Source organism: Bos taurus, chromosome 2 (assembly GCF_002263795.3).
Source record: "Bos taurus isolate L1 Dominette 01449 registration number 42190680 breed Hereford chromosome 2, ARS-UCD2.0, whole genome shotgun sequence".
Lineage (NCBI taxonomy): Eukaryota > Metazoa > Chordata > Mammalia > Artiodactyla > Bovidae > Bos > Bos taurus.
The window spans coordinates 71,357,868-71,384,116 of NC_037329.1; the positions used below are offsets into that span (position 1 = coordinate 71,357,868).

The 26,249-nt window shown below is 43.8% G+C and overlaps 1 protein-coding gene across 3 annotated transcripts in view; it reads left to right on the forward strand.

Annotated features, from left to right (window-relative positions):
- CFAP221 (cilia and flagella associated protein 221) overlaps nt 1-26,249 on the forward strand; it is a 133,638-nt gene that overhangs the window by 21,297 nt on the left and 86,092 nt on the right. For all 3 annotated transcript variants that reach the window (XM_024981066.2, XM_059878644.1, XM_024981052.2), the window contains exon 6: nt 1,297-1,397. In XM_024981066.2, the coding sequence (XP_024836834.1) occupies nt 1,297-1,397 (101 nt within the window). The remainder of the gene's footprint in view (nt 1-1,296; nt 1,398-26,249) is intronic.

Genomic DNA, 26,249 nt, shown 5'->3' on the forward strand with positions numbered 1-26,249 from the left:
TAATGAAGTTTAACTTTGCAAAACTAAAGTGGAAGAGTATGCTTTAGCAATAAAGAAATTTCAGCTTTTAAAAGGGGAGAGGGAACTAAAGATGAGACCAGAATATTGCTTTCAGAAAGAATATTCTGTACCAAGAACAAAAGTCCCTAGTGACAGGCACTGTATAGCACCCCAGGGCAGGTGTCCTGCTACTGGGTAGCAATGGTAGTAGTGCCTCCTATTGCTATGGCTCTTTAAACTTTTTCTCTGAGCCAGTGGTGGCTCAGAGGTTAAAGCATCTGCCTGCAATGTGGGAGACCTGGGTTCAATCCCTGGGTTGGGAAGATCCTCTGGAGAAGGAAATGGCAACCCACTCCAGTATTCTTGCCTGGAGAACCCCATGAACGGAGGAGTCTGGTGGGCTATAGTCCATGGGGTCGCAAAGAGTCGGACACGACTGAGCGACTTCACTTTCACTTTGAACTTTTTAAGGCCATCATCTACTTTCATTCTCAAAAATACCTTTGAAGAAAGGTGGAATTATCCCCAGTTGAAAGCAAAGGAAGACATGAGCTGTGGGGAGGTCAGAAGTCTTACTCGAGGTCATGCACTGGGCAGGTCTAGAAGCAGGGCTCTGTGCCTCTGGCTGGTCCCGTGTTGGCTGTTCAGTGCTGTCTGGATCAGCTGATTCTGTGCTGGTTTTTCTTTATCTCAGGCCATGCAAGACTGTTTTCTCTATAATATTCTGAAATAGAAACAGATTACTGTCTTCATCTCTACATGAAGTCATCATATGATTATCTTTAGCTTTCCTGAATAATATTGAATGTAATTTCAATGAAATATACTTAAAATTTTCTCTACTTTGTTTATAGCTAAGAAAAGTCAATATTTCAAATGTTATATTTAAGCACTCAGGTTTTTTTTAAGGAAATGTTTTCCTTTTTTATCTGGAAATATTTTTTAATGATAGAAAACAAGACAAGAAATAAAGGATCTACAAATTCATCTTTGAAAATTATAGTCTTGTATAATATCATATAAGAAATGAATCGCCAGTCCAGGTTCGATGCAGGATACAGGATGCTTGGGGCTGGTGCACTGGGATGACCCAGAGGGATGGTATGGGGAGGGAGGTGGGAGGGGGGTTCAGGATTGGGAACACGTGTACACCTGTGGCAGATTCATGTTGCTGTATGGAAAAACCAATACAATATTGTAAAGTAATTGGCCTCCAATTAAAATAAATAAATTTAAATTAAAAAAAAAGAAAATTATAGTCTCAAGCATGGTTAACTTGACTTTTGTTAATTTTAGGGAGACGAGACTTTGCTTATTCCCATTCATGCCTATCCTGTCGTGAACACACTGGACTTTCCCTCATTTATAAATCTATCAAATGTTCTACTTGGTGAAAGGTAAGTTATCAAAATGAATTACCAAAGTGTCATGGGATGTGAAAAGAGAGACTCTTTATATGTAAAAACTTAGATTTCTATTTTACCTAATGGAAAGTTTTCCTCCTAGCTGAATTAGACTGGACTTGTAGTTGCAAAGACAAACAAAAAACAAAAACACTCACAAACCAAAAAACCAAAATTAAAAAAAGGAAACAAACAAACCCAGTCAAGTCAAAATATCATAAGCAGGAAAGGAGTGTATTAGGTCATCAACCTGAAAGGAACAAGGTGGATCTTCAGGCATGGCTGGGTCTAGAGTTTTGACAAAGGTTGGAGAAACCTGACCCTTTCCATGTCTTGGTTTTGCTGCCCTGTGCAGGCTTCTTTCTCAACAGGCTCCCCTGCATGGGGCAAGACAGCTGCCAGAAGGTCCAAACACTATTGACAACAGGGGTGGTTGGAGGGGCTGTGAGGCTGGGAGTATTCACATAGAAGTCTCGGGATTGGATTGAATGCTGTTGGACCAGCGTGCATCTCATGCCCAGACATTAACCTGTTTTTACATAGATTGGCGGCAGAGAAGGCAAAGACAGTAGACGGTCTCAATGGAAGCCAAATCTCAAGTCCTTTCTCCTTGCTGGGAAAACAGTTGATGACTTAGGTGTAGTTTAAGATGTTACTTGTTTTTCCAGTAAATATTTATTGAATACCTACTACCAGGCACAGTGCCATGTGTCTCTAGGGAGATAAAGAAGATGAATGTTGAGCAGTTAGACTTCGAGATATAATGGCCACACCAGTTGTTAAAGTTTGTTAAATGTTGAAATATTTCTGTACTGGTTGAGAAATACACACTGTCCTGTCCCTGTCCCCCCAGCTCATTTGCCTGGCCCCCCTTCTGCCACCCCTCACCTCCAATGATGCAGTAACCAAGTTGTTAATACTAGCAGTCTGGGCACGGGGGGACCTGCAGCACCTGGCTCCAGCTTTGTATCCATGCTGGCTGTGTACTGCCGGTGAAGTCCTGCTTGGGTGATGTTTTGAGTATCACCTATGTAAAAAGACCAGTAGACAAAAGCTGTCCTTCTGAAGATCTTAAAGTCTAACGGGGACAGAACCATGTCATTAAGAAATTACACCACTTGCTAAGTGTTGCCATCAAGACACATGAGGGGTTCTGTGTGGGTCCAGAAGAGGGAGTACAGAACTGACTGGGGGGATGGGGAAAGTCCTCCCACACAAGGGGGGGCATCCAGTTATCCTCAGAGGACACTGTGGGGTAGGCTGTGAGGATGGCGTCCAGGCAGGGAAACAGGGTGTACAAAAGCATGGTGGCAGCAGAGCGTGGATCATGCCTTGCAAGTGATGAATCCAGCCCGTAGCCAGCAGATGCTAGACGCCTCTTTTCTTTCTTTTTTGGCTGCACCTGGTCTTATTTGTGGTATGTGGGATCTTTGGTCTTTGTTGCAGCATGCAGGATCTCTAGTTGAGACCTGTGAACTCCTAGTAGCAGCATGCATGTGGAATCTAGTTCCCCTACGAAGGACTGAACCTGGGCTCCCTGCATTGGGAGTGAGGAATCCCAGCCACTGAACCACCAGGGACGTCCCTGGAGGCCTCTTGATCTAAGGACAGAGAGTAAGCAAAAACTGTGGGCTTCAGCCTGTGTCAGGGGGTCAGAGCATGTTCAAGGGCCTATAGGTGGCACTGAGAAGGGGGATACAAGTTGCTAAAGACCCAGTAGCAGAGGAAGAGAGGCAGCAACTGAGGCTTTTTGGTGATGGGAGGAGGTGACCAGGGTGTATGAGCTTCAGGACCTCTGAGGGAAACCCACCATTTAGATCTGGAACAGTTGCCTTGGTTCAGCTGATGTGAGACCCTGCCCCTGCCCAGAGGCTTCCTATGGGCTTCTGACTCACCATCTCTCTTATTTTTTTGAAAACAATTCTTTAAGAAGTATCAATAAATAGCACATACAAAAGAATATATAAAACTGAAATATAAATATTTCAATGTATTATCATTCTTTAAACTGTGCGTATAATAATATGCACAGTTTATAAAGAATGATAATACATTGAAAATTGATTTTAAGACATGAAGACATAAAGCACTACCAGTAACTGTACAACCACTGTTCTGAATTTTGTGGCAATCATTTTTTGATTTATTTTAATAGTTTTGACGCATACATGGGCACCCCTAAATAACACATGGTCTAGCTCTGCCAGTGTTTGATCTTTTTTCTTTTTGGCTGTGCCGGGTTTTTATTGTGGCATACAGCATCTTTTCGATCTTCCTTGCGGCATATGGGATCTAGTTCCCAGACCGGGGATGAAACCCGGGCCCCCTGCAATGGGAGCACCAAGTCTTAGCCACTGGACCACCGGGGAAGTCCCTGATCTTTATATAAATGAAATCATACTCTGCATCAGTTCTTTTGTAACTTGCTTTTTTGATCCAACGTTATGTTCTCGTGGTCTAACCACATTAACCCAGAGCCATCATAGTGCACTGTGTGTGTTTATGGCAGTGTTAAAAATCTCACTGCTAACAGACCTATGGATTATTGCCACTATTATTTTTTGCTGTGACCAGCACTGCCGTTGTATATCCTTGTGCATGGTCTGGGGTGTGTGTTCCAGAGTTTTCTACATTGTGTACCTAGAGGTGGAATTGCCAGTCCACATAGCTTCAGTGTCACCTTTTAATGCCAAATTGTTCTCCGATATGGGTGTGCCAATCGCATACACTCCCTTTTCTCCTGCATCATTGCCCATGGTGGGTGTTATCAAACCTTTACATTTTGGATGATGTATATTCTTGGCCCCTGGCTCTTCTTGTCTCTATTTTCCCCCAAAATACTCAGCCAGAACTCTTTCCCAGCACCTCTTCCCTCCCCTCATCCACCTTGTCTTCACTAGCCCCTCCTCAGCACTAAGTGGTCTATGTAGGGACCTAAGGGGCTAACAGAAGTGAATTCCTCCTGGCAAGACTACTCACCCCCACTCACTCTATGCATTTTGATGCCAAACAGCTATTTACTTTAAATGGATGAATAGCAATTTTCAACCAAAACCAAAGTGGTGGAAACAATTGACTTCCTAGTTCATCTGCCTGCCTCCCTCTCTCTCTCCCTCTCCCTCCACACATCACTCCTTGTTTGGACCATAAGCCAGGCTGTCCAGGTTGAGAGCACTGGTGCATAGACAGAAGGAAAGGATGCAGACATCAGCCCTGGTTCTTTTTTTTTTTACCACACCACACTGCATGTGGAACTTCCTGGACCAGGGATTGAGCCTGTACCCCGTGCAGTGGAAGTGTAGAGTCTTAACCCCTGGACTACCAGGGAAGCCCAGCCTTGGTTCTAAACACACAGATCTGCTTACTTCCCTGGAGGCTTCTCTCAAGGTGTTTTATGCATCATGCCCTTCATTTGTAATCACAACGAAAATTTCAGCTAAATTTATAAGACTTGAGTTACTGTGTGTAACACCTTGATAATTTCAAAAATATTTCAAAACTTAAGAGTGCTATTTTGTTTCTAGCCTACAACACCTTTCCCAGACTTGATGCTTTTGACTTAATGGCTTTTCCCCAACTTTTAAGGACACAAGCTACCCACACTGCATTCAATCCATAATGTCTGGTAGCAGCCCAGCGTAGGATAGGGTGAGTATTTGGAAGGATTTTCTCCTGAAATGTCCTCTGTTAATTGTAGGCTGTCCCAGGGGTTGAAGGTATTATTTGGGTAGGTTCTTTATTCAACATTCGTTCATTCATTCAACAAACCTTTATAGAATGACTACTATGTGCCAGGCACAATGGTATTACTGAGGATACATGAATCTCATCTCACAAATAGACAATTATTTTATTGAAGTATAGTTGTGTTATAATGCTGTGTTAACTTCTGCTGCATAGCAAAGTGATTCAGAAATATATACATACGCATACACAGAGGAGGGCACAGCAACCCACTTCAGTGTTCTTGCCTAGAGAATCCCATGGACAGGGGAGCCTGGCAGGCTATAGTCCAGTGGGTAGCAAAGAGTCGGACATGGCTGAGCGACTTAGCCCACACTCTTGCATACATATACACACATACTTTTTCATATTCTTTTCCACTATGGTTTATCACAGGGTATTTAATATAATTCCCTGTGCTATACAGTAGGACCTTTTTGTTTATCCATTCTGTATACAGTAGTTTGCATCTGCTAATCCCAAACTCCCAATTCATCTCTCCCTCAACCCCCTCCCCCTTGGCAACCACAAGTCTGTTCTTTATGTTTGTGAATCTGTTTCTATTTTGTAGATAAGTTCTTTTGTGTCACGTTTTATATGTGTGTGTGCATGCTAAGTCGCTTCAGTCTTGTTCAACTCTGCCAGGCTTCTCTGTCCATCGGATTCTCCAGGTAAGAATACTGGAGTGGGTTGCCATGCCCTCCTCCAAAGGATCTTCCCAACCCAGGGATCAGATCTGTGTCCCTTATGTCTCCTGCATTGGCAGGCAGTTTTTTTACCATCAGCACCACCTGGGAAGCCCCAGATTACACAAAGAAATGAAATATGAGATTTGTCTTTCTCTTTCTGACTTCATTTAGTATGATAATCTCTAGGTCAATCCATGTTGCTACAAATGGCATTGTTTCATTCTTTTAAGGCCGAGTAATATTCCATTGTGTTTATGTGCCACATCTTCTGTATTCATTCCTCTGTTGATGGATGTTTAGGTTGTTTCTAGTTTTGGCTACTGCTGCTATGAACATAGGGGTGTATGTATCTTTTTGAATTATACTTTTGTCTGGATGTATGTCCAGAAGTGAGATTGCTGGATCATATGGCAGGTCTGTTTTTGGTTTTTTAAGGAACCTCCATACTTTTTTCCACAATCATTACACCAATTTACATTCCCACCAACAGTGTAGGAAGGTTCCCTTTTCTTCACACTGTCTCCAGTACTTATTGTTTGTAGGTATTTTAATGATGGCCTTTCTGAAAATGAGGTGGTACTTCACTGTAGTTTTAATTTGCATTTCTCTAATAATTAGCAATGATGAGCATCGTTTCATGTGCCTATTGGCCATCTGTATGTCTTCTTTGCAGAAATATCTGTTTAGGTCTTCTGCCTGTTTTTCAATTTGTTTGTTTTAAAGGCATGGGGTATTCCAATACTTGGGGTATTGATCTTTTTTAATATAAATTTTTGACTGCGCCGGGTCTGTGTTGCTGTGCGTGGGCTCTCTCTAGTTGCGGTGCACAGGCTTAGCTGCTCCGAGGCACGTGGGATCATCCTGGACCAGGGATCTAACCTGTGTCCCTCTGCATTGCCGGGCAGGTTCTCAATTACTAGACCACCAGCGAAGTCCTGGTTGTTTGTTTTGTTGTTGTTGTTGAGTTGTATGAGCTGTTTGTTAAGTGGATGATTCTAATTTCTAACTCAGAGTGTTCTGAGGAGGCACACCTAACCCAGCTCAGTGTGAAGTAAGTTGGTGGCAGGTGGGACAGGGAAGCTCAGACGAGACTTCCCAGAGGAGAACGTGCTTGCCCTGAGCTTTCGAATCAGCCTATGGAAGGGAGCAGAGCAAGAGGAAAAAGGGGTATTTTAGATAGCACAGAGACTTGGGCAGAGTCAGAGGTGTGGAAGGTGCAGCAGATTTGGGCCTGTCTGGAACATTCATTAGCCTGGGGCAGGGAGCAGGTAAAGGGCTGAGAAAGAAAGGCCTCAGAGGCTGGGCTGGGGAGCGTGGGTTTTAATGATACTGCCAGTGAACAGTGGAAGCAGAGAAACACACAGTCTAGTCTACCTGATAGAAGCCTCACCTGAGTGGCCTGTGCGGGAACCAGAGGAGGCATGGCCAGCACTGCTGTGCACAGCCAGGCTCAAGACAGGAGGGGCCCAGTACACCTCGGATCAGGCACTGCTTGTCCTGTTGCCTTGTTCAGTCGCTCAGTCATGTCCGACTCTTTGCGACCCCACGGTCTTTCACTATCTCCCGGAGTTTGCTCAGACTCACGTCCATTGAGCTGGTGATGCCATCCAACCATCTCATCCTCTGTCGCCTTCTTCTCTTTCTCTCCATCTTTTGCAGCATCAGGGTCTTTTCTAATGAGTTGGATCTTTGCATCAGGTAGCCCAAGTATTGCAGCTTCAGCTTCAGCATCAGTCCTTCTAATGAATATTCAGGGTTGATTTCCTTTAGGATTGACCGTTTTGATCTCTTTACTGCCCAAGGGACTCTCCAAAGTCTTCTCCAGCACCACAGTTTGAAGGCATCAATTCTTCAGCACTCAGCCTTCTTTATGGTCCAACTCTCACATCCATACATGACTGCTGGAAAAACCATATCCTTGACTAGATGGACCTTTGTCGGCAAAGTGATGTCTCTGCTTTTTAATGTGCTGTCTAGGTTTGTCATAGCTTTTTTTCCAAGGAGCAAGCATCTTTTAATTTCAGGGCTGCAGTCACCATCCATAGTGATTTTGGAGCCCAAGAAAATAAAGTCATTCACTGTTTCCACTTTTTCCCCATCTATTTGCCATGAAGTGATGGGACCAGATGCCATGATCTTCATTTTTCAAATGTTGAGCTTTAAGCCAGCTTTTTCAGTCTTCTCTTTCACCCTTATTAAGAGGTCCTTTAGTTTCTCTTCGATTTCTCCCATTAGGGTGGTACTCTGCATATCTGATGTTGATGTTTCCCCCAGCAGTCTTGAGTCCAGCTTGTGATTCATCCAGCCTGGCATTTCGCATGATGTACTCTGCATGTAAGTTAAACAAGCAGGGTGACAGTATGTAACCTTGACGTACTCCTTTTCCAGTTTTGAGCCCGTCCCTTGTTCCATGTCCAGTTCTAACTGTTGCTCCTTGACCTGCATACAGGTTTCTCAGGAAACACATAAGTTGGTCTGGTATTCCCATCTCTTTAAGAGTTTTCCATAGTTTGTTGTATTCCATCAGTCAAAGGTTTTGCATAGTCAATGAAACAGAGGTAGATGTTTCTCTGGAATTCCCTTGCTCTTTCTATGATCCAACGGATGTTGGCAATTTGGTCTCTGGTTCCTCTGCCTTTTCTAAACCACTTTGTGCCTCTGGAAGGTCTTGGTTCACATACTGCTGAAGTCTAGCTTGAAGAATTTTGAGCATTACCTTGCTAGCATGTGAAATGAACAGAATATTACAGTAGTTTGAACATTCTTTGGCATTGCCCTTATTTGGGACTGCAATGAAAAGTGACCTTTTCCAGTCTTGTGGCCACTGCTGAATTTTCCAAATTCTCTGACTACTGAGTGCAGCACTCTCACAGGCACTGATTGCAAATATTTAAATGTAGCAGTGGGGCCTTAGGTTCCTTAGAAGCAGAAATAAGGATTCATTGCCCATGATTTATTAAGGCAGAACCCATAAAGGAGTGCAGGGCAGGGCTGAGGGTGCCCAGCCCCTCAGCTGAAGGTACTTCTCTGGAGAAGGTCATGGGAAGAGTCCTCAGCCACAGCACCCCCAGGAGTCTAGCACTGGGAGCTCCAGCTGGTAAAGAAGAGGAGCCGTAGCATCGCCACAAGGCACAGCAAGCAGACGCCCTTGGGTCACACACCGGCTTGTCAGCTCTGTCCAGCTTTATCTGACTCTGGAATCGCCCTTCTCTGGAATGACGATGCAGATTCCATGTGAGGTTGAGGTGATGTGATCTGCTGCCTGGCAGGGTGATTATCTCCTCATGGGTGGTGTCACGATGGAGAGTATAGGACTGGCTACTCCTGGTGCTCCCTCCTGGGGACAGAGGGGCTCTTCAGTGTGACCTTGCACTGTTCACGGTTCACTTATTGTTCTAGTTGCTATAAGATTTGGATAGTTGGTGGCATTAATTACGTAGATTTTTCTTTTTTACATTACATGGCTATGTACATTATTCTGATACATATAGTTCATAAATTAAGGTTCTTTAGAAAAGTTATGTGTAAGACATGCAATACTGGATTTATATTAATACAGTGGATCCCAGGAGGTGATTAATTGGAGTAAAAAAAGTTGGATTAGGCATTTTGGCTAAAAGAAGGAGAAGTTATAACACAGAGTACACACACTTCTGGTTTGAAAGGCAACTGCAGCATGGGCGCTTGGCTCGACATGATCTGTGATAAAATATTAATGCTCCTCCCTACATTAGTGGACTTGCTGCAGCCACTGCTCGGTGAGTAAGAAGCAGTGATCCCTCACCTGTGACCTCCAGTCTTACCTCTCACCTGGGAGCCCATCAGGCCACCGCCTGCCCTCGAGGCTGATTTGCAGTCACGTGTGCTCAGTCACTCAGTGGTGTCTGACTCTGTGACCCCATGGACTGTAAAGCACCAGGCTCTTCTGTCCATGGGATTCTCCAGGCGAGAATACTGAAGTGGGTTGCCATTTCCTCCTCCAGGGGATCGTCCCAACCCAGGGATTGAATGCATGTCCCCTGTGGCTCCTGCATTGGGAGGTGGATTTTCTACCACCAAGCCACCTGGGAAGCCCCAGTTTGCAGCTCAGCTCCTACTGTTTGCCTGCCTCTGCCCTCAGCCCCCAGCCCTCAGTGAAAACAAATTCCCCCACCTCTGCTCCATCACTTCTCCGGGGGCTGCTTGTGAGGCCCAGCTCTGGGGCCAGAAATGATGCCCATGAAGATGCTGCCTCTGCAGCCAACCTCACCCAGTAGCCCTGCTCCACACCCAGAGAGCCAGCACCTCCTCCGGCTGCACCGACCACCTGTTAATGTGTCTCACAGGATAGGCACGGGCTTCTGGCACCTATGCCTCTGGCTCCTTCTTAGCCCTCTTCCTTCTCAGCCCCTCAAACTCGGTCTCTCCCTTCTTAGCTCCTTGTGAAGCACTAAAGCCCAGGATGGTTTTCTGAGGATCATCTTGCTGCAGAGAGTGGGGCGTGTCCCTCCAACAATCCTATCTTGTCTGGCACAAATGGTTTATCCCTCAGCGTGTCATCCATCTGCCCATTCCAAATTTGTGCTTCTGATTTTATTAAACTGACCTGCTCCGTTTAGTCCACATAGTGGGGGTTCCCATGATTTATTTTTTTGTAAACATTTCAGGCTTATGGTTGCCAAGGGGGAGGAGGATGGGAGGGGATGGACTAGGAGTTTGGGGTTAGCAGATGCAAACTATTTATAGGGAATGGATAAGCAACAAGGTCCTACTGTAGAGCACAGGGAGCTATATTCAATGTCTTGTGATAAACCATAGTAGAAAAGAAAATGAAAAAAATGTGTGTGCATAACACATTTATATATATGTATAACTGGGGGCTTCCCTGGTGGCTCAGACGGTAAAGAATCCGCCTGCAATGCAGGACACCCGGGTTCTATCCCTGGGTCCAGAAGATCCCCTGGAGAAGAGAACAGCAACCCACTGTAGTATTCTTGCCTGGAGAATTCCGTGGACTGAGGAGCCTGGCAGGCTACAGTCCATGGGGTCACAAAGAGTCAGACACAACTGAGTGACTTTCACTTTCATGTTTGAGTCAGTTTGCTGTAGAGCAGAAATTAGCACAACATAGTAAATCAACTATACTTCTTTAAAATAAATTTTAAAAATTTCAGTTAGTTGCCAGCATTGAAAAATCAGAAGATTTCACATGAAATTTAGATTTCCACATTTTGGGTTTTTTTTTTTTTTTTTAAAGGAAGCTCCGGAAGTACCAGGCCCAGATTCCTTTCTGATCACAATCAGCTCAGCAGGGATGGCATGGACACTGCCCCTTCAGAGGGTCGTGCCTCTGCCAGGCGCCACCGTCCCCACCTCTCCCTGCTGCCTCACAGGCCAGCCTCTCTGCTCAGTGTTACCTGCCTGGCCTGTGAGGACCCTCAGTAAAGAAACTGAAAAGGAGACAACACTGTGCAGGGTCTAGATTCCCATCCAGGCTCTGCTTGGTGATAGCTGCATAGCCCTGAAAGTTGACAGCCATCGTCATTGTCGTCACCAAGGAGATTTTTGCCTGAATGATGCGCAGATGAGACCAGACAGTTTGGCTCACACTTTAACAAAGGTGGACAACTTACAGAGAAATTGCTATGAGAAGCTTGGGGTGGGGAGGCTGGCGGCCAAGCTGAAGGTGGGTTTCCAAGGCTCGGGGACCAGGCTGATGTCAGAGGGATTGTGTGAAGCCCCCTAAACAACCTGTGAGGAACTCTGCACGAGCTGGGGAGAGGGGCCAGGGTGAGGCAGGCAGGGAGGAGTCAGGGTATAGCTGTAGGTTCTAGGGCTAAGAGCTTCTTTCTCATGGCATGTTTGTATCTGTGTGTGTGTGTGTGTATTTTAAATTGTTTTCTTTTTTATCAGATTATAGTTGATTTACAATGTTGTGTTAGTTTCAGATATACAGGAAAGTGATTCAGTATACATATATATATATATATATATATATATATATATATATATATATTTATATATTCTTCCCCCATATGGGTTATTATAAAATACTGAGTATAGTTCCCTATGCTATACGGTAGATCTTTGTCATTTATCTATTTTATATATAGTAGTGTGTATCTCTTACCCCCAAATTCCTAATGTATCCTCCCCACCCTCTCTTGGTGTATATATTTTTTAAAAAGTTTTGTTGAGATATAATTTGCATATCATAAATGTACTAATTTATCATCATAAAATGTACTAATTTACAGCGTACAGTTCAGTGGTTTTTAGTATGTATCAACCATCACCACAGTTCTAGGCTATTTTTATCGCCCAAGAAGAACCTTCCACCTTCTCATTTCTCCCTCAAACTTCACAGCCTTAAGTAAACTCTAGTTTACTTTGTGTGTCTATAAATGTGCTTATTCTGGACATTTCCTAAAAATGGAATCGTATGTCTTATGGTCCTTGGTGATTGACTTGTTTTACTTAGCGTAATGTTTTCCGTTTGCATCCAGCTTGTAGCACGTATCAGTACTTCATTCCTTTTTAGTGCCAAATAATATTCTACTATATGGAAAAACTGTATCTTATTATCTGTTCATCAGTTGATGGACATTGAGTTGTTTCCACTTTTTGGCTACTTTAAATAGTGCTGCTGTAAACATGTATTTGTTTTTATGCGGATAAGTGTTTTCGTTTCTGTTGGCTACACACCTGGAAACAGAATTGCTAGGCTACAGTAGTAACTCCGTGTTTAACATTTTGAGAAGCTGCCACACTATTTTTCAAACGACCGCACCATTTTTCATTCTTATGAAAATGTCTGAGGGTTCCAATGTCATTTATATGTTTATTTATTTTTATTTAAAAAATTTATTGGAGTGTAGTTGATTTACATTATTGTGTTAGTTTCAGGTGTACAGTGAAGTGAATCAGTTATAGGTATACATATATCCACTTTTAGATTCTTTTCCCATATGGGCCATTACAGAGTATTGAGTAGTTTCCTGTGCTATACAGTAGGTCCATATTGGTTATCTATTTTATATATAGGGCTTCCCTGGCTCAGATGGTAGAGAATCTGACTGCAGTGTGGGGTGCTGCTGCTGCTGCTGCTGCTGCTGCTGCTAAATCGCTTCAATCGTGTCCAACTCTGTGCGACCCCATAATGGCAGCCCACCAGGCTCCCCCATCCATGGGATTCTCCAGGCAAGAACACTGGAGTGGGCTGCCATTTCCTTCTCCAATGCACAAAAGTGAAAAGTGAAAAGTGAAAGTGAAGTCGCTCAGTCGTGTCCAACTCTTAGCGACCCCATGGACTGCAGCCTACCAGGCTTCTCCGTCCATGGAATTCTCCAGGCAAGAGTACTGGAGTGGGGTGCCATTGCAGTGTGGGGCACCTGGGTTCAATTCGTGGGTCAGGAAGATTTCCTGGAGAAAGGAATGGCTACCCACTCCAGTATTCTTGCCTGGAGAATTCCATGGACAGAGCAGCCTGTATTCCAATGACATTTATGTGTTTAAATGTCAGAGTAAAGCAATTCTTTATATAGCTAAAGAAAAAAAAAATACTGCACATTATGAGGAATGACAAAGGTGATGGGAAAACATAAATTTAGCAGAAGGTAGATTCAGAAGAATATATGTTCTCTTTATATATATATAAAATCAATTTAGACTAAATTGCCAGAAGTTATAGAATTTTCATGTAATATCCCAGGTTTGCTCTCTTTGAGGTTGCTTCTGGGGAGAAGCAGGTGTGGTCTGGGTCGAGCCTTTCTGAGGATTGGGTGGCACCTCAGTCACTGTCCAAAAGGTCAGGAGACAGACTTGTATCTGTTCATCAACTACGTTCTCATGGGCTGGATTTGATAGTTGTAAATTTTCCCCGCTGAGATAAAATCCCACATGGATATTTGCCAACTACCTATAAACAACTGTGGTGGTTTAAAGTCTGGTGAACTGTGTTTTGACAGCTTCTGTAAATAACAAAAAGTAGCATTCCAGTTTCTATCCAACATCTATCCAACATCCAACCATGGGATGCAGAGGCCTTTCAGCTGTCTTTCGCCTACAGATGTTGAAACTGCTCTATAACTGGGTAAGCCCAGCCATCACTTCGTTTCTTAGAGAGTGTTGTGGATCGGATACAGTGCTACTCTTCCTGCACACATAAGTAAATGAAAGCATGCTTATGAGAGGTACTGAAATGTTACATCTTCCTGTTTCCATGACTCTAGAAAGATTCATCTTAAATCATCTTACTCTGCAATTTCCCTGGCAGTGTCTATCTCATACTGAATAACTGGCTGAAATCTGGAGCAAATCCAGTTGATTGGCTAGTTGTCCTCTCCATGTGGATCACCTGACTCTCCTAGCATCAAACTGATTTGGTTGACCAGTTGATTGGAGCGCTATAGACAAGCTTACCTGAAAGTCTCCTAGGGTCCTCTCTAGTTGTGGTACATGGCTTCTCATTGCAGTGGCTTCTCTCGTTGCAGAGCACAGGCTGTAGGCTGTCAGGCTTCAGTAGTCATAGTGCATGGGCTTAGTTGCCCTGAAGTATGTGTGATCTTAGTTCCTGGACCAGGGATTGAACCCATGTCCCCTACATTGGAAGGTGGATTCTTAACCACTGGATCACCAGGGAAGTCCCAAAGAGAGCTTTCAATGGAAGGCCTAAATTTGTTTCGTTTCGTTTTCAAGTTTTTCTCACAAAATGTTGAATCCCAGACTTTTGACTACTGGAGAAAGTCATCAAAAGGCTGAAAAACAAAATTTAGGAAAGCAGTATTGACCTTACTAGAGCTTAGCTTGAAAACTGTAATACTCTACTTTTCTCCCTTGGATTTTGTGCAAATATGATTTGGAAACTTGCCCTTGGTTTGCATGGAACTAAGGATTGGAGCAACACTAACGGACGGTCAGTTTAGGAATGTGTGTATCAGGGGCCATGGTAAAAGGTGGAGTACTTTTTTTTATTTAGGGCTTTCTAGTTTTTGTATGGCACCCCACTGCAGTACTCTTGCCTGGAAAATCCCATGGATGGAGGAGCCTGGTAGGCTGCAGTCCATGGGGTCGCTAAGAGTCGGACATAACTGAGCGACTTCACTTTCACTTTTCACTTTCACGCAATGGAGAAGGAAATGGCAACCCACTCCAGTATTCTTGCCTGGAGAATCCCAGGGACGGGGGAGCCTGGTGGGCTGCCGTCTATGGGGTCACACAGAGTCGGACACGACTGAAGCGACTTAGCAGCAGCAGTTTTTGTATAAATTCTTGGAATGATACATTAAATGTAATAGATACATTATATGGCTTATATGAAACTACCAACCTAGTATCATGAACTAAACGGTAAGAAACTTTAAAATATTGTTATGAAAACTATTCATGGATTAGCTCCCAGCTCTAGTATTTAAGAATACAGCATAAGGAGTTTCAGTGTCTACTCCTGAAGAAGCGAAGGTAAATATTGGGGATGGCATGGTTTCTAGAGTGTGATTTTTTTTTTTTCGTCATGCCATGTGTCTTATGAGAGCACAGAGTCGTAAGCACTAGACCACCAGAGAATTCCCTAGAATGTGATTATTTAATGCTTGTCAAAATATTTAGAGTAGCTAGCAACCAGGGACCTGCCCTGACTAAAGATTAGCAGCCCTGAATTTCGTTCCTTACCCCACATTATCTGTACCTCTAGTGAGTTGTAGATGCTATTTTCTATACAATGTATTATTTCTATTACTGTTTTCATGTTTAAGTGAAGTTATCCTTTACTTTTTAAAAGGTCTTTTGAACTGTGTGATTCCACTCAGAGCAGGTACTCAGACTCATCATGTTTAGAGACAGAGAGCAGAAGGGTGGGTACCAGAGGCTAGGGGATGGGATTACAGTTTAATGGGGACAGAGTCCCAATTTTGCAAGTGATAGAAGTTCTGGAGAAAGACAGTGGTGATGGTTGTACAACAGTGTGAATGTCCCCAGTTCCACTCAACTGTGCCCTTGCTGCTGCTGCTTAATCTCCTCAGCCATGTCCAGCTCTGTGCGACCCCATGGACTGTAGCCCGGCATGCTCCTCTGTCCATGAAATTTTCCAGGCAAGAGTACTGGAGTGGGTTGCCATGCTGTCCTTGGGAACTTCCCAACCCAGGGATCAAACCTGAGTCTTCTACATTGCAGGCAGATTCTTGGAAGCCCAAACTGTACCCTTCAGTTCAGTTCAGTCGCTCAGTCGCGTCGGACTCTTTGTGACCCCATGAATCGCAGCACGCCAGGCCTCCCTGTCCATCACAAACTCCCGGAGTTCACTCAGACTCACGTCCATCGAGTCAGTGATGCCATCCAGCCATTTCATGCTCTGTCGTCCCCTTCTCCTCCTGCCCCCAATCCCTCCCGGCATCAGAGTCTTTTCCAATGAGTCAACTCTTTGCATGAGGTGGCCAAAGTACTGGAGTTTCAGCTTTAGCATCATTCCTTCCAAAGAACACCCAGGGCTGATCTCCTTCACAATGGACTGGTTGGATCTCCTTGCAGTCCAAGGGACTCTCAAGAGTCTTCTCCAACACCACAGTTCAAAAGCATCAATTCTTCGGCGCTCAGCCTTCTCCACAGTCCAACTCTCACATCCATACATGACCACAGGAAAAACCATAGCCTTGACTAGACGGACCTTTGTTGGCAAAGTAATGTCTCTGCTTTTGAATATGCTATCTAGGTTGGTCATAACTTTCCTTCCAAGGAGTAAGCATCTTTTAATTTCATGATGCAGTCACCATCTGCAGTGATTTTGGAGCCCAAAAAAGTAAAGTCTGACACTGTTTCCACTGTTTCCCCATCTATTTCCCATGAAGTGATGGGACCGGATGCCATGATCTTCGTTTTCTGAATGTTGAGCTTTAAGCCCACTTTTTCACTCTCCACTTTCACTTTCATCAAGAGGCTTTTTAGTTCCTCTTCACTTTCTGCCAAAGGGTGGGAATGGGTAAATTTTATGGTATATACATTTTCTAAAAAAGGTATTTAGAAATATGAATTGGGTACATATTGTCTCTGTGAACGACAGGTAACATGTCACTAGGTCACCTCTAACTTCTTTGAAATTCAGTTCCCTTCCCCACCCTACCGCCAGAGAAATATCTTAACTTCCTTAACCAAGTATGCAAGGGGACCTCATTTAATAATACTTCTGGTTGTTCCCTAGTGTTTTCACAATTCCATCTTTTCCTAAACTACTGGGATGTGTGTAAAATTTTACCAGTGGGGAGAACTAAGTAGGGTTGGGGAAGAAATTGAATTAAGGGCAAGAAGGGAACTTGACAGTCACACCAGCAAGAGAAAAAACATCAAACCTCCCTGACTCCTTGCCTCCTTCTTGGTCTTTGCCTCTAACATTGGTCTGTGTGTGTGTGTGCTTAGTCACTTCAGTCATGTCCAACTCTTTGCAACCCCATGGACTGTAATCCACCAGCCTCCTCTGTCCATGGGATTCTCCAGGCAAGAATACTGGAGTGGGTTGCCATTCCCTCCTCCAGGGGATCTTCCCCACCCAGGGTTTGAACCCATGTCTCTTATGTCTCCTGCCTTGGCAAGTGGATCCTTTACCACCAGCACCACCTGGGAAGCCCAATATTGGTCTAAGCTGAGTCTAAAGTAAGGATGGTGTGTAATTCTGTAAAGGCAAAAAAAAAAAAAAAATTAGATGCCTGTTAAGTGACCATTTCTTTATGTAAATTTGTGTTTGTCCTTATTTGACTATGTCATTAAAAATCCTGGGTCCACTGTGCTTCTGGTTTGAGGCCCCAGTCCCAGTTAACTGTGTCTTTGAAAGTGAGATAAGCAGCATATGGAAGTTCACAGGAACATAAATTATCTGAGATTGCAAGGGCATACTTTGAAATCGGAAACATAATTTACTCTGCATTCTTCATATCTTTTCAAATTTTGGCACATTCATCTGGGGATCTGGCTTATCGAGAAACTAATCATTTTGTCTGATTTCTTTCTATTTTTGTTGGTCATCTTCTGAATACAGCAGTTTACACCTCAGGCTTGAAGGAAACTAACTGGCCAGTCCCCAGACACCCCCACCCCTTTCTCTCTACACGCATGCCAGGACTTGAGGGGAGGTTGGTAATATTTGAGAAAAAGTCCTGGGACTTTAGAAGCCTTTCTTGATGATGGACTAATTGAAGAACTTGCCTTTCAAAAAGCTCAGCAAATAAAGCCCAAAGGGATCAGTTTTGAAGAGAAAATCAATGGGGAAGAAGCTGTAGGTGTGAACAGTGAGATGTCTTAGTTTTTTGTGGTTGTTAGAGACCAAGGAGAGGGACATAGCATGACAGTTAAGAGCTCGGGGTCCTGGGGTCCTGGCTTTCACTCCCACCTTAGTCAGTTAGTCGTGACCCCATGGACTGCAGCATGCCAGGCTTCTCTGTCCACCACCAACTCCAGGAGCTTGCTGAAACTCATGTCCACTGCGTCAGTGATGCCATCCAACCATCTCATCCTCTGTCGTCACCTTCTCCTCCTACCTTCAATCTTTCCCAGCATCAGGGTCTTTCCCAATGAGTTAGTTCTTCACATCAGGTGGCCAAAGTATTGGAGTTTCAGCTTCAGCATCAGTCCTTCCAATGAATATTCAGGACTGATTTCCTTTAGGATGGACTGGTTGGATCTCCTTGCAGTCCAAGGGACACTCAAGAGTCTTCTCCAACACCACAGTTCAAAAGCATCAATTCTTTGGTGCTCAGCTTTCTTTATAGTCCAACTCTCACATTCATACATAGCTACTGGAAAAACATAGCTTTGACTAGACAGACCTTTGTTGGCAAAGCGATGTCTCTGCTTTTGAATATTCTGTCTAGGTTGATCATAGCTTTTCTTCCAAGGAGCAAGTGTCTTTTCATTTCATGGCTGCAGTCACCATCTACAGTGATTTTGGAGCCCAAGAAAATAAAGACTGTCACTGTTTCTATTGTTTCCCCATTTATTTGCCATGAAGTGATGGGACTGGATTCCATGATCTTAGTTTTCTGAATGTTGAGTTTTAATCCGATTTTTTCACTCTCCTCATTCACTTTCATCAAGAGGCTCTTTAGTTCTTCTTCATTTTCTGCCACTGGTGGTGTTATCTGCATATCTGAGGTTATTACTATTTCTTCCAGCAATGTACTCTGCATGTAAGTTAAATAAGCAGGGTGACAATATACAGCCTTGAGGTACTCCTTTCCCAATTTGGAACCAGTCTGTTGTTCCATGTCCCATTCTAACTGATGCTTCTTGACCTACATACAGATTTCTCAGGAGGCAGGTAAGGATCTCTTTAAGAATTGTCCACAGTTTGTTGTGATCCACACAGCCAAAGGCTTTGGCATAGTAAATAAAGCAGAAGTAGATGTTTTTTGGAACTCTTTTGCTTTTTCGATTATCCAACAGATGTTGGCAATTTGATCTCTGTTTCCTCTGTCTTTTCTAAATCTAGCTTGAACATCTGGAAGTTCATGGTTCACATACTGTTGAAGCCTGGCTTAGAGAATTTTGAGCATTACTTTACTAGTGTGTGAGATGAGTGCAATTGTGTGGTAGTTTGAAGATTCTTTAGCATTGCCTTTCTTTGGGACTGGAATGAAAACTGACCTTTTCCAGTCCTGTGGCCACTGCTGAATTTTCCAAATTTGCTGGTATATTGTGTGCAGCACTTTAACAGCATCATCTTTTAGGATTTGAAATAGCTCAGCTGAAATTCCATCACCTCCACCAGCTTTGTTCACCATGATGCTTTCTAAGGCCCACTTGACTTCTCATTCCAGGATGTCTGGCTCTAGGTGAGTGATCACACCATCACGGTTATCTGTGTCATGAAGATCTTTTTTGTACAGTTCTTCCGTGTATTCTTGCCACCTCTTCTTAATATCTTCTGGTACTGTTAGGTCCATACTGTTTATGTCCTTTATTATGCCCATCTTTGCATGAAATGTTCCCTTGATATCTCTAATTTTCTTGAAGAGATCTCTTGTCTTTCCCATTCTATTGTTTTCCTCTGTTTCTTTGCATTGATCACTGAGGAAGGCTTTCTTATGTCTCCTTGCTATTCTTTGGAACTCTGCATTCAAATGGGTATATCTTTCCTTTTCTCAGCTATTTGTAAGTCCTCCTCAGACAACCATTTTGCATTTTTGCATTTCTTTTTCTTGGGGATGGTCTTGATCACTGCCTCCTATACAATGTTACAAACCTCCGTCCATATTTCTTCAGGCACTGTATCTATCAGATCTAATCCCTTGAATCTATTTCTCACTTCCACTGTATAATCGTAAGGGATTTGATTTAGGTCATATCTGAATGGTCTAGTGGTTTTCCCTACTTTCTTCAATTTAAGTCTGAATTAGGCAATAAGGAGTTCATGATCTTAGCCCTAGTCAGTTCCCAGTCTTCTTTTTGCTGACTGCTTAGAGCTTCTCCATCTTTGGTTGCAAAGAATATAATGAATCTGATTTCATTGTTGGCCATCTGATGATGTCCATTTGCAGAGTCTTCTCTTGTGTTGTTGGAAGAGGGTGTTTGCTATGACCAGTGCGTTCTCTTGGCAAAACTCTATTAGCCTTTGCTCTGCTTCATTCTGTACTCCAAGGCCAAACTTGCCTGTTACTCCAGGTATCTCTTGACTTCCTACTTTTGCAGTCCAGTCCCCTATAATGAAAAGGACATCTTTTTTGGATGTTAATTCTATAAGGTCTTGTAGGTCTTCATAGAACCGTTCAACTTCCACTTCTTCAGCATTAGTGGTTGGGGCTGCTGCTGCTGCTAAGTCGCTTCAGTCGTGTCCGACTCTGTGTGACTCCATAGACGGCAGCCTACCAGGCTCCCCCATCCCTGGGATTCTCCAGGCAAGAATACTGGAGTGGGTTGCCATTTCCTTCTCCAGTGCATGAAAGTGAAAAGTGAAAGTGAAGTCGCTCAGTCGTGTCCGACTCTTAGCAACCTCATGGACTGCAGCCTACCAGGCTCCTCCATCCATGGGATTTTCCAGGCAAGAGTACTGGAGTGGGGTGCCATTGCCTTCTCCAGTGGTTGGGGCATAGACTTGGATTACTGTGATATTGACTGGTTTGCCTTGGAAATAAACAGAGATCATTCTGTTGTTTTTGAGATTGTACCCAAGTACTGCATTTCGGACTCTTTGGTTGACTATGAAGGCCACTCCATTTCTTCTAAGGGAGTCTTGCCCACGGTAGTAGATATAATGGTCATCTGAGTTAAATTCATCCATTCCAGTCCATTTTAGTTCACTGATTCCTAAAATGTCAGTGTTCATTCTTGCCATCTCCTATTTGCCCACTTCCAATTTGCCTTGATTCTTGGACCTAACATTCCAGGTTCCTATGCAATATTGTTCTTTACAGCATTGGACTTTTCTTCCATCACCAGTCACATCCACAACTGGGCATTGTTTTTGCTTTGGCTCCATCTCTTCATTTTTTCTGGAGTTGTTTCTCCACTCTTCTCCAGTAGCATATTGGGCACCTACCGACCTGGGGAGTTCATCTTTCAGTGTCATATCTTTTTGCCTTTTCATACTGTTCACAGGGTTCTCAAGGCAAGAGTGCTGAAATGGTTTGCCATTCCCTTCTCCAGTGGACCACATTTTGTCAGAACTCTCCACCATGACCCATCTGTCTTGGGTGGCCCTACACTGCAAGGAGATCCAACCAGTCCATCCTAAAGGAGATCAGTCCTGGGTGTTCATTGGAAGGACTGATGTTAAAGCTGAAACTCCAATACTTTGGGCCACCTGTTGCGAAGAGCTGACTCATTTAAAAAGACCCTGATGCTGGGAAAGATTGAGGGCAGGAGGAGAAGGGGATGACAGAGGATAAGATGGTTGGATGGCATCACCGACTCGATGGACATGGATTTGGGTGGACTCCAGGAGTTGGTGATGGACAGGGAGACCTAGTGCTGTGGTTCACGGGGTGGCAAAGAGTCGGACACGACAGAGCGACTGAACTGAACTGAACTGACGTGGCATGGCTTATAGTTTCCTTGAGTTAGACAAGGCTGTGGTCCATGTGATCAGTTTTCTGTGATTGTGATTTTCATTCTGTCTGCCCTCTGAGGTGTAAGGATAAGAGGCTTACGGAAGCTTCCTGACGGGAGAGACTGACTGTGGGGGAAACTGGTTCTTGGTTCTGATGGGTGGAGCCATGCTCAGTAAATTTTAATCCAATTTTCTGTTGATGGGCGGGACTATGTTCCCTCCCTGTTGTTTGACTTGAGATCAAACTATGGCGGAAGTAATGAAGATAATGGCAACCTCCTTGAAAAGGTCCTGTGCACTGCTGCACTCGGTGCCTCTGACCCTGCAGCAGGCCACTGCCGAGGCATGCCTCTGCCGGAGACTTCTGGACACTCAACAGGCAAGTCTGGGTCAGTCTTTTGTGGGTCTGACTGCTCCTTTCTTCTGGGTCCTGGTGCACACAAGGTTTTGTTTCAGCCCTCCAAGAGTCTGTTTCCCTAGTCCTGGATAAGTTCTGGCGGCTCCATGGTGGCGTTAATAGTGGACCTCCTCTAAGAGGGCTTATGCCACACTCAGGTCTGCTGTACCCAGAGCCTGGCTCAGTCTCTTTGGGGTCTCCTGGTGTGCACCAGGTTTTGTTTGAGCCCTCCAAGTGTCTCTGGCAGGTATGAGGTTTGATTCTAAATGCAATTTTGCCCCTCCTACTGTCTTGCTGGGGTTTCTCCTTTGCCCTTGGACATGGGGTATCTTTTTTTGGTGTGATCCAACATCCTCCTGTCAATGGTTGTTCAGCAGCGAGTTGTAATTTTGGAGTTCTCAGAGGAGAACATGAGTGCATGTCCTTCTACTCTGCCACCTTGTGACCCTCACCATTCCAACCTCATCTCTTATTAACCGTATGTCCTTGGACAGCCCCACACTGGTCAGTTTGTTTATCTATGAAATGGGCAGAATAATAGTGCTTACCTTCTCGGTTGGCTGAGGCACAAGCACATGGCTGGGACATGTGAAGAGCGACTACTGAAAAGAGAAAACGACCTTAAAATGTCCAAGTTAAGATTCCCACCAGAAATGGGGTAAAGGCAGTCATTCACTAAGGGAGAAATGAGGTGAGGAAGAGAGAATGCTGTCTGGGTCTGGTTTTTCCTTACTGCTGTGTAACAAACCACCCTAGAAGCAGTGGCTTAAAGTAACAGCAGTCATTTAATTTTGCTCCTGGATCTACGTTTTGAAGGCTCCTTGATGGAGAAAGTTGCCCTGCTTTGTGCAGAGTCAGCTGAGGCTGCTTAGCCAAGCCAAGGGATCCACTTCCCAGATTGGTCCACTCGCACGCTGCTATTTCCTGGGCTGAGCTGGGTGCAGGGCTGGTAGCCTTGGTTCTCTCCACATGGGTCTCTCCAAAGGCTGCTTGTGCTTCCTGCCAACCTGGCAACAAGGTAAGCACCCAGGAGGATCGAGGGATGCCAGTCTCCTGGGTATGGCCTTAGGAAAGCAGTGCAGCATCGTTATTTCTGCTGCTCTCCAGGAGCTGAGTGGCCAGAGAGCCCAGATCCCAGGGAAGGAGACTGGGGATCTACCTCTCAGTAGACAAAAAATGGGTTTGTTTTCATATTTATGTATTTATTTTTGCCTGCTTCGGCTCTTGGTTGAGATACTCAGGCTCTCAGTTGCAGCACAGAGTCTTCTCTCTAGTTATGGTGCAGGGACCCCAGAGTGCATGGGCTCTGTAGGTGAGGCCCACAGGCTCAGTTGTAGCACATGGGCTTAGCTGCCCCCCAGCATGTGGGATCTGAGTTCCCCGACCAGGGATCAAACCCATGTCTACTGCATTGTAAGGCAGATTCTGGTCCAGATTAACCACTGGACCACCAGGGAAGTCCCAATATAGATGAGCTCACTCAGATTCGATTTTCTCATGAGTCTTCTGTACATTTGAAAAGGAGTGGGTCTCATGCAAATACATCATTGCTGTCCACAGCTTTGGATCTCTAAGTGATTCCTGTATCAGTGAGTAATTGACAAGGGAAAAGTCCGGCTAAATTGACATGTTTACATAGTCTACATTATGGTTTAAATTTTATGTATGTCTCTGTGAAGAGGCTTCCCTTTATCTTGATGGTTACAAGTAACATGTAATAGCTGTTGATTAATTTACTGTCGCCTCTGAATCGAGCATCTTGTAATAAGTTAGCATCTGTCATGCTGTTTACTGTTACTGACTCATGCTTGGGTCTGCTTGCCCATGTGCAGCAAAGCCATCCTAGTGACAGCAGGTCGTGGTGAAGGAAAGTGCAGTGTTAATTACAGGCACCCAAGAAGGAGTCTAGACACCTAGTGCTTAAAAGGCCTGAACTCCTTGAAAGGTTTCAGGGAAAAGTTTTTAAAGACAGAGTGAGGAAAGAGGGTAGTGGGGTGTGTAGTCAGCTCATGGACATTCTTCTGATTGGATTATGGTGAGGTTATCAGGAGTCAGCATCATCAACCTTCTGGTTCCAACTGGTCTGGAGTCTACATGCTTGTGGGTAGCATACCAGTAACTTCTCCCACCTGGTGGGAATCTCAGTATCTACAAGACAGCTCAAAGGATGTGGCCCAGGATATTATCTATAGCCCTTGAGGAGGAACTGAAGATCCTTGACTTTGTCTAATGGCTAAAGTGTTATAATTTTGTCTTGCCTGATGGTTTTCCTTTATTTCTCCATTTTCTCATTCTCTGATTAACTCTTCTGAACTCAGGAAAGGTCTAGGAGGCCACAGTTTTTCCACAGTGAAGAGGCAGGTAGAGGACATGGGGGGCAGGGCAGGGAGTCTGTTCCAGGAAGGCCCCATACAGTCCCTCTCAGTGACATTATCAGTCAACCTTCACTCTCCAAAAAGGAGTCCAGTACTATTTATGTCAAGATGGCTCACTCAGTCCACTCTCTAAACATGGAGGTTTTTTAATTAGAGAGGAAATTTGCTTTTATGTTATCCCCAATAAGTTCACAAGATTATACATTCTCTCAAGAAATCGTTGATTACTCCTAACTAACACAATGTTAGATTTTAGGGTAAATGATGAAAATAACATCAGAGTAAAGTAGAAACAAATGTTATATAATTTACTGGAAATTAATGCTGTGTCTGGCCCTCTTCTAGCATTTATTTAGAAAAGGGACAAGAAAGAAATTTGCGTTTATATTATTTTATAATATTTACTTTCTGTGAGGGAAATTGGTACTCTTTTCTTCTAATAGGCACAGAGTTTGTACATGGTCATAAGACTGGTATTTAAAAAGTTTGAGTTGGATTTTATTAAAAATAAGTCATAAGTCTTTTCAAATGCTTAATATATTTTTATACATAGCCTTAATGTAATTGATTAAATGTTTAAATAATAAAGTAGCAGGGATAAAAGTTGTCTTTACTTGAAGAGTATTAACTTCTATCTGCTTTAATTTTTTTAATATTATTTATTTATTTTTATTTTGGTTGTGCTGGGCCCTCACCACTGCATGCAGGGCCCCTGCTAATTGCAGAGAGCAGGGATGGGTGGTAGGGATGGGGAGGGCAGTCTCTTTTGTGGTATATGAGCTCTTGGACACGAGGGCCTCAGCACCCACAGCATACAGACCCAGCTGCCCCATGGCATATGGAATCCTCCTGGACCAGGGATCAAACCTATGTCTCCTGCAGTGGCAGGAGAACTCCCAACCACTGGTCCACCAGGAAGGTTCTGCTTTAATATTTTAATTGGCTACTTTCTATAAATCATAGAAGAACTCTAATTCAGGCTCCTATCTGCATCTGAGGATTAATAGGCGTAGAATATGTATATTTATTCATGTTTCTTCACTGCCAGTCACTTTTTATTGTATTTTAGCAATGGAATTTAGTTGAGAATTTTTAAGGCCCCCAGAATCTAATGGGATTCTGTTTCTTCACATATGGAAAACTTCTAAATAACCTAAGCTTCCTATCTGCCAGAATTTCTCTTGACCCAAATTAATGTAGATCGCCCTTGATTTATGATGAAGGAAACCAGTCACATAATTTGATATTTGTAGTGTGAACTGCAACGATGAAAACCAAGTTCAGTTTTTACACTGCCTATGTATTCCTGGCACTGCTGTGTCTCCTGAATCAAGCCACTTGGAATTTTGTGCCCTTAAGGAATTGTTTGTTTTTCCGACTGATTAATGCATCAGGAACTTGGCTTCATGTAATCATCATTAAGCAAATACTCTGACACCTTTTCTATGGGAATTATCAGAGCTTTGAAGTTAGCTACAGATTGGGTAAATATAAAAAGCACTACCAGTTTTTGTTTGTGTTTTAGTTCAGGAAAATGTAAACATTCAACTTTTAGCAGAGGATCCCTGAGCAGCTGCTGGGGTAGCTCTGAGCAGACCCCTGGGGATACTGACTGGAGGCCCATACAGCCCAGGTGGCTTGTGAGTCACGGACCTA